Source organism: Physcomitrium patens, chromosome 11 (assembly GCF_059467195.1).
Source record: "Physcomitrium patens ecotype Gransden chromosome 11, ASM5946719v1, whole genome shotgun sequence".
In the NCBI taxonomy this organism is placed as follows: Eukaryota; Viridiplantae; Streptophyta; class Bryopsida; order Funariales; family Funariaceae; genus Physcomitrium; species Physcomitrium patens.
In genome coordinates, this window is record NC_143420.1 from 905519 (window position 1) to 912007 (window position 6489).

General features: G+C 43.0%; 1 protein-coding gene across 6 annotated transcripts; it reads left to right on the top strand.

Annotated features, from left to right (window-relative positions):
* Nucleotides 1-607: 607 nt before the first annotated feature.
* LOC112288915 (uncharacterized) lies at nucleotides 608-5327 on the top strand. 6 transcript variants are annotated; one of them, XM_090254015.1, is made up of 4 exons: nucleotides 941-2164; nucleotides 2504-3982; nucleotides 4388-4433; nucleotides 4589-5327. In XM_090254015.1, the coding sequence occupies exons 2-4, from the start codon at nucleotides 3920-3922 to the stop codon at nucleotides 4744-4746; spliced, it is 267 nt and encodes an 88-aa protein (XP_090110141.1). In that variant the 5' UTR covers nucleotides 941-2164; nucleotides 2504-3919; the 3' UTR covers nucleotides 4747-5327. The 6 variants fall into 6 exon arrangements, with proteins under 6 accessions (XP_024389424.1, XP_024389423.1, XP_024389422.1 ...); XM_024533656.3 differs by lacking the exon at nucleotides 2504-3982 and having other exon boundaries at nucleotides 608-2164; nucleotides 4595-5327; XM_024533655.3 differs by lacking the exon at nucleotides 2504-3982 and having other exon boundaries at nucleotides 720-2159; nucleotides 4595-5327.
* The last annotated feature ends 1162 nt before the right edge of the window (nucleotides 5328-6489 follow it).

The window sequence follows — 6489 nt, forward strand, 5'->3', positions numbered from 1 at the left end:
TACTTTTAATGATTTCATCATAAAGACATTTAGTTTCATAGATTTTAAGTGTTTGCATACACACACACACACACACATATATATATATATATATATATACATGCACACATATACTAATTACAATTATAAGATTTTATTATAATTTTTCAAATAACTTTTTCAAATTCTTCAACTCAAAGAATATGTGTCATGTTTCCCACATCTTGGAAGGAAACAAATCTTTGAATCCAACTGCATGATTGAGTTACAAGCAGATTACCTTGTTCTTTTCATTTGTATGTATGTCTGTTAATTTTATTCATTTGTATACACGACTTAGTTCTTCTCAACATCCTACAACCCACAAAGTAAATTCATACGTGGGTGTGTCTGCACACCTATATATATATATATATATACACACACACACGCACACACATATGCGTCATTAATCTCTCAGTGTTTCCTTCCTTCCTATGCAATAAACAAGCGACTTCAAACGCGAGGTTCCGACACCCAATGCTTATTCACTTTTCAACACACATGCAGACACACACACACAAACACATATACTCACTCAATCACTCACCATTCCAGGCTTACAACGAGAGAGTTGCAGGTGCAGGTTCCGAGTTGGGTCCGTCAGATTCCCCTTTACACATGCCCATATCTATTCATTTATATGTTTATATATATTTAGATAGGTGCAGTTATATTAACACACTCATGTAGGTGAGTGTGTGCGTGTGAGGCAGCTGCCAGTTTAAGCATGCACAGCCCCGCGCGATCTCAGTTCGACGTGGTTGCGAGGGGAAGTCTGTCTTCGGGGTCCCCCCCCCCCCCCCACTGCTAAAATTGGCTCGGCGGCATCTTTCGAGAGAGCGAGGAAGCCATTCCCCGTGCGTGTTACGCGTCGTCAGAAGTGTGCGCGGGCGCTCACGCTTCAACAACGACACTAGAGTCCGTCCTCATTCCACCCCAGCGGCGCAGAGATGAGTGTGGTATTCGAAAAGCTCCGCAATAGCGCCGCGTCGCGTCGCGAGGCCGTGTGCTGTGGAGTGGGTTCACCTCCACAGCGAACTTAGAGACGCTAGGTAGTTTATGTTTGGAGACTTGATGTCACGTCCTTCGCGAGTGTGGTGCAGTCGCAACTTAGAATCTCAGGCTTTCGAAGTATACGTAGTCCGAAGTCTGTGCAGGCGTGATGAATCGCTGCAGGGGTTCAGCTCCGTTGTGGTGTAGGAGGACCTGGTTCGAGAACCGGTGGTGTCTACGAAAGGCTACACAAATGAAAAACGTGCGTGGTTGGGGTGTTCATGTTCTGCAACGTAGTGTTATTTTCCGGAATTCGACACTCCATGGTTCTAGTATTATGTAACTTTAATCCCACTCGCTGGGTCACAGTCTTTGAGTCGATCCAGTGGCGCATATCGCGGAGCTGCTGGAGGATATTGGCATTTTTGGACATGTTAGCGTGCGAATATGGTTGGTTGGTTGGTTTCTCCAGATATGGACGTAGTTGACACTGTCCTCATCATTGTTCCGCTCTTCTGAATTGTGTAGCAGAATTCGAGCGGCACTTCCGAAGTCACGGAGCCACTACTGGAAGCTGTGAGTACGCTCTGATGTGTACTTCCGTAGATTTCTTCTAAATCTTTACATAATCGTGTCATTGATACTTTCCTCTTAGAGTGCTTGCGTTAGCAAATGCATCCCAGGACGGGGTTTCATGCCATTTGCCTCCCTATCGCTCAGCCTCATGCACACTCTACATAGCCAAGCGTCTTAAAGGGGGGCAATTATCTGTATTTCTGTCAATCCTTCGAATTATCTTACAGGGAATTGTGAAGTACGGCTTAGGCATCCAGGTCCAATTACTGTGATATCTTCTGTATTTTTTTTTATGACTCGAGCTTCGTGAAACCAACTAGAACCTATCACAACGTTGAGCAGCTGAGGTTCCAACCGTACGTATGCCCATTCCTTCTCACTCATCTTTTGTGAAACTTTTGCTTGCTAGGAATATATCTCCTCCCACTGGTGACAGTAGCTATATTAGTAGTCTAGTTCCTAATTCCGCATGCGCGCGATCATGTGGAAGTGCCGTCATAGAAAGTGTGACAGTTCAAGAGTTGGAAAGCGAAAACAAATCTGTCGACATGCACAAGCATACTAGCCATGTAAGGTGAGCTTTTGTCGTCTTTTTTTTCAAAGTTGAGATTGGAGCCCTATCTCAGATGTTGTCGATGAAACTTGCTGAATTTCTAGGTTGTTCTAGCTAGGGCTGTAAGGTGTTACAGCCGCACTATGCACAGTTTGTGGCGTCTCTCGGACCATAAGATGTTTGCTAGGTTATCGTGCCCTAGGTTATCGTGCCCTAGGTATTACTAGGTTTCAATGGTGCGGACGCTCTTAGTCGAATGGTTGAGCAATTCCTGTGCATTTTTTTTTTTTTTTTTTTTTTTTTTTCTGGATATTTCGGTTTGTAGTCGCGGTTGATATTTGACTCGCTTTTCTCGCTCAGCAATTGGTTAATCCTCTTGCAAGTGAAGGTGATTGAAGAGAGAAATGCCTTTTCCTGGCTCCATCGTTAGAAAATCGAAATGAAGCAGCACGCGACGCACCCAGTCACCGTGAACTCTATTACAAAGTGTTGTAATGGAAGATTGGTACCTTAACCAATTGAATTCAATTATTAGGCCCGACGAAGGGATGGCGAGCTTTTTCTCCCCAGTGAAGCGTCCTTCATCAGTGTCAAATTTGAGAGATCCTGCTTAGAATGCGACTTGGCTGGAGGCCGAACTTACTTGACGCAGTTTCAAGCAGGCGAGAATCTCTTTGTTGTATGTGAACTGCAATCACTTTTAGCCGAGTGGTTTAGAGATGCGACTTGCGTAGGAAATGGTTTACTTGCATTTCGTGGACAAGATACGAAGGTCATGTGTGCCCAGTGCTCTGGAGAGAAATTAGCGAGTGGTAATTCTTGAAGAGACCTGTCAGGTGTAAGGAGTAACTATTCAGATAGAATTCTTCTAGTGATCAGGACGATAAATGTCGTGATTGTCAGTGGAAGGAGGAAAGAACCCGAAGGAAATGTCGGTTATTCGGAGTTTATTAGGCTTGTCGGGCGACTGAGATCGTGACCAGGCTCCTACATCACAGATACGGGTAGAGGTCGTTTGAGCTACTGCCTACATTGCTACATCAGCTTGATAGCCAGAGCCATGGAGTCGGACTGTGTTACCGATTACAATTGTCCAGCTTCCTGCACGAGTCGTTTTCCAGATCTGCAGGGGGAGGGTAGGACGGTGTACACGATTAATCTGTCGACGATGGGCGGACCTGGATTGCTTGCGGTCTTATCGCAATGTCAGATGACTAGATTTGAAACCTCCTGCATATGTCAGCAAGTAGTCAGTCCCCCCCACGCTGTTTCTGTGCATGTGCATGCGGGGTTGTCTGTCAAGCCTACAGCGATGGCTCGTGCAGTTTTCTGTTGTACATTAATCTTTCGGAATGTGATCTCTTCCTGTCCATCGCCCACTTCTTTTGACGAGTGAAGTCAGAGTCCCTTGGAGGCTTTTTGCTTTCGCGCCTCAATCTGGATCCATAGCGCTCAGCACCGTGCTTACACACTTGTTGAGATCCTCTTCAGCAACCTAGTCAAGAATTTCTGCCTGAGTCCTCTTCTGTAGAAAGACACCAATAGACATCAGTCGTATTCTTCCTGTTCAGCTTTTGCCGCATGTCAAGTCGGTGAAGGTTCGGATGATTGAGACACTAGCTTTTAAGGTTGCTCTATGCCGTCTACTTACCTACTGCGTCTCGGAGCTTTCAAAATTCGGTAAAATTCTACAGTTTAAGTGGCTGGCCGCATTATGTCTTTAGATTGTAGGGACCCGAGTGTCCCGATATTTTTTATTGGTGGGACGCATTCCAAATGTTGTCTCACGTCAGAGGTGCACCACACGTCTTACACTGCTTAATCGCCTACATTGTGCAGGTAAAGTACTCTCTTGGTTGCTCTTGTTGCAATCAAATATTCAACCTCGATCTGCAGATGTTTCTTTGTCTGTCACTTTTTCTTGTTTTCTGCCGATTCGCTGTAGTATTCTCAGAGATGTACTGCCGAGTTTACGGCAGTACATCTCTGGGAGGAATTTGGATAATAGTTACTGCCTGCTGAGTTAAACCAGGTGAAGGTTGACATACGTTCAGACGGATACGTCTACTGCAATTCTGGCAGACTGAATGAACTGAAGATGCCTAAGAAATAGCTATGGTTGAGATGATACTTACGGGGTTGGGAGTGTATCAAATTTTGTTGATAATACCGAATCTCAGATTAGGAATAACCAATATTCTGTGCTCAATCTCGTTAGATTTGCTAATAACGATATGTTTGCAGACCAACAGCAGGCGGATGGGCTTGCACAACTTCAAAGCTGCACCAGGTACTCAAGGCCCACTTTCTCGTCGTCAATTCTCTGTACCCTCTCACGTCTGTCGTTGCATTTTATCAAGCTCGTGAATTTCAATGCTTGCCATCAACTCCTTGCTCGTATGGCTCTTTATCAGCAAGTCTGAACTGGTTGACAAACTTGTGGAGGTTCAGCGGCATGTGAGATGCGAAAGCTTACTGAAAGCGAGATTCCCAAGTTCTGGTTGATGGAAATGGTGCATGTGTGGTTCCAAACTCGAACAAGGCGGCTGAAGCTATTGCCGCGGAAGACAACGACGACCGGACATGATCCATCGGTCTTGTGATTCCGATTAAGGAGTAGCATTCTTTTAGCAACATGTCGCAACAGGACTCAGCTTCAAGCTGAACAGAGATGGGTCTTCTGAAAATATTGCGTTCGCCTGCTCCCAACAGAACTTCCTCCTCCAGTCCGAAAAAGTGTGAGGCAGTCTTACCATGTGCATTGTTGAAGTGGTCTTGAATGCCACTAGAAGTGCAGGACGGAGCCAAGGAAGCCTTTCTGGGACAAAAGTACGCGCAAGTTCTAAGAATCCATGAGGATAATCAAGGTAGCTGAGATCTCTGAACCCAAGATCAACATTTCTGTAGTTGCTAAAAAAACTCATTTAGTACACTGGATGATTCTTTGGATCTCCAAAGGTGATATTATCAGGCGTGGCTCAAGCATGAATATTTCTGCGAATTTCAGTGAAACTCCAACCGTAGCTTCACTTGGATACCGGTGCTGTGCGCAACTTCTGCGCCTCCCCTTCAGAAAGGGATACTGTCTCTTCACGTTTATCGATTCTCAGTCTTTAGATCAAAATTCAATCAATTAAATATAGGTCGCGTCCACAAGGAAGACGCTTGACCATGTTTTTTTCCACGCTTGAGTCAATTCAGTACGTCTCTATTGTCTCATGTACTGCTCTCTTTTGGGTCAATATTTTCAATTATTGCCTTTCAAGCCGCCGTCGTTTCTAGCTTTTTTTTAATCAAGTCCATTCTTCTGATGGCGTCAACTATCGATCATTTCCCAAGTTTCAATCACCTTGACGGAGTTTTCTAGTACAGTACAAGTGTACTTACAAGTTGGAACAGAAAAATAACATTATCTCACCTTTTGTTCACTTTCAGACTCTGAAATCCATGCCAAACAGCCTCCATCCGGACAGGGTAGCCAGTAGACAACCGAATGCAACCCACCCGGCCACCCACTTTTGTCTTGTTTAACTCACATGCCTCTCAATTGACACATATCGTTATCCTACCAACTGGCAACTTCACAGCTCAAGCATTCGGTGCTCAAGTGATGCTAAGAGTGCAATTTCGGCGGCAGAAAAACCTTTCATAGTTCCAGTTCATACAACTCGCTAAAATATGAACTTATCTGGAGCTCAAAGCAGTTGCACAGTTTTAGAGCTCACAACATAGCACACAGCCTGAAATAGCAATTAATAAAGCATTGTGAATGGTTGTGGTGCAGTGGAAGCTCCAGCCTCTATCCAAGAGATGGTGTTTTTAGCAAGTGGGACACAGTTGCAATCTCTTAATCTCATCATTCAACCCAATTGTGCTCACTCTACAAAGTGTTACATATTATACTATTTAAAATAGGATATTGTGAGTTTATATTTAAAGTTATATTTTATTCTGTTCTATGTACATTTTAATTTTTTTCCAATTGTCTCTAATTATAGTCATTTTAGTTTAATATTCAAGTGATGTTCTAATTTTTTAAAAATTTATTGATCTCTTAATTCTTTAAAATTCATGTACTTCTCAATTTGATAAGAGTATTAATTTATTGTTCTTGTTCTATTTTTTGAAAGTGAGTGGATTACACTACTTCTATTGTTGTATTTTGAAGATACCAAACTATCTATCTTTAAATTAATAATTTAATTTTTTTAACATTGATTTTTTTTCTTAAAAAGAATGGACTATCCTTCTTTGTGGAAATTTTCATTTAGTATTAGAGGTTGCAGATTATCTTCCTCAAATTTAACTTGTGGGTTAATTTGAGTCATGTATAAAAAGAAAAATTA

Coding starts and splice junctions, on each gene's coding strand:
- LOC112288915 (XM_024533654.3), top strand. CDS start 1,953: ATGCCCATTCCTTCTCACTCATCTTTTGTGAAACTTTTGCTTGCTAGG. Junction 2,160..4,387: donor TGCACAAGCATACTAGCCAT/GTAAGGTGAGCT, acceptor ATATGTTTGCAG/ACCAACAGCAGGCGGATGGG. Junction 4,434..4,588: donor CAACTTCAAAGCTGCACCAG/GTACTCAAGGCC, acceptor AAACTTGTGGAG/GTTCAGCGGCATGTGAGATG.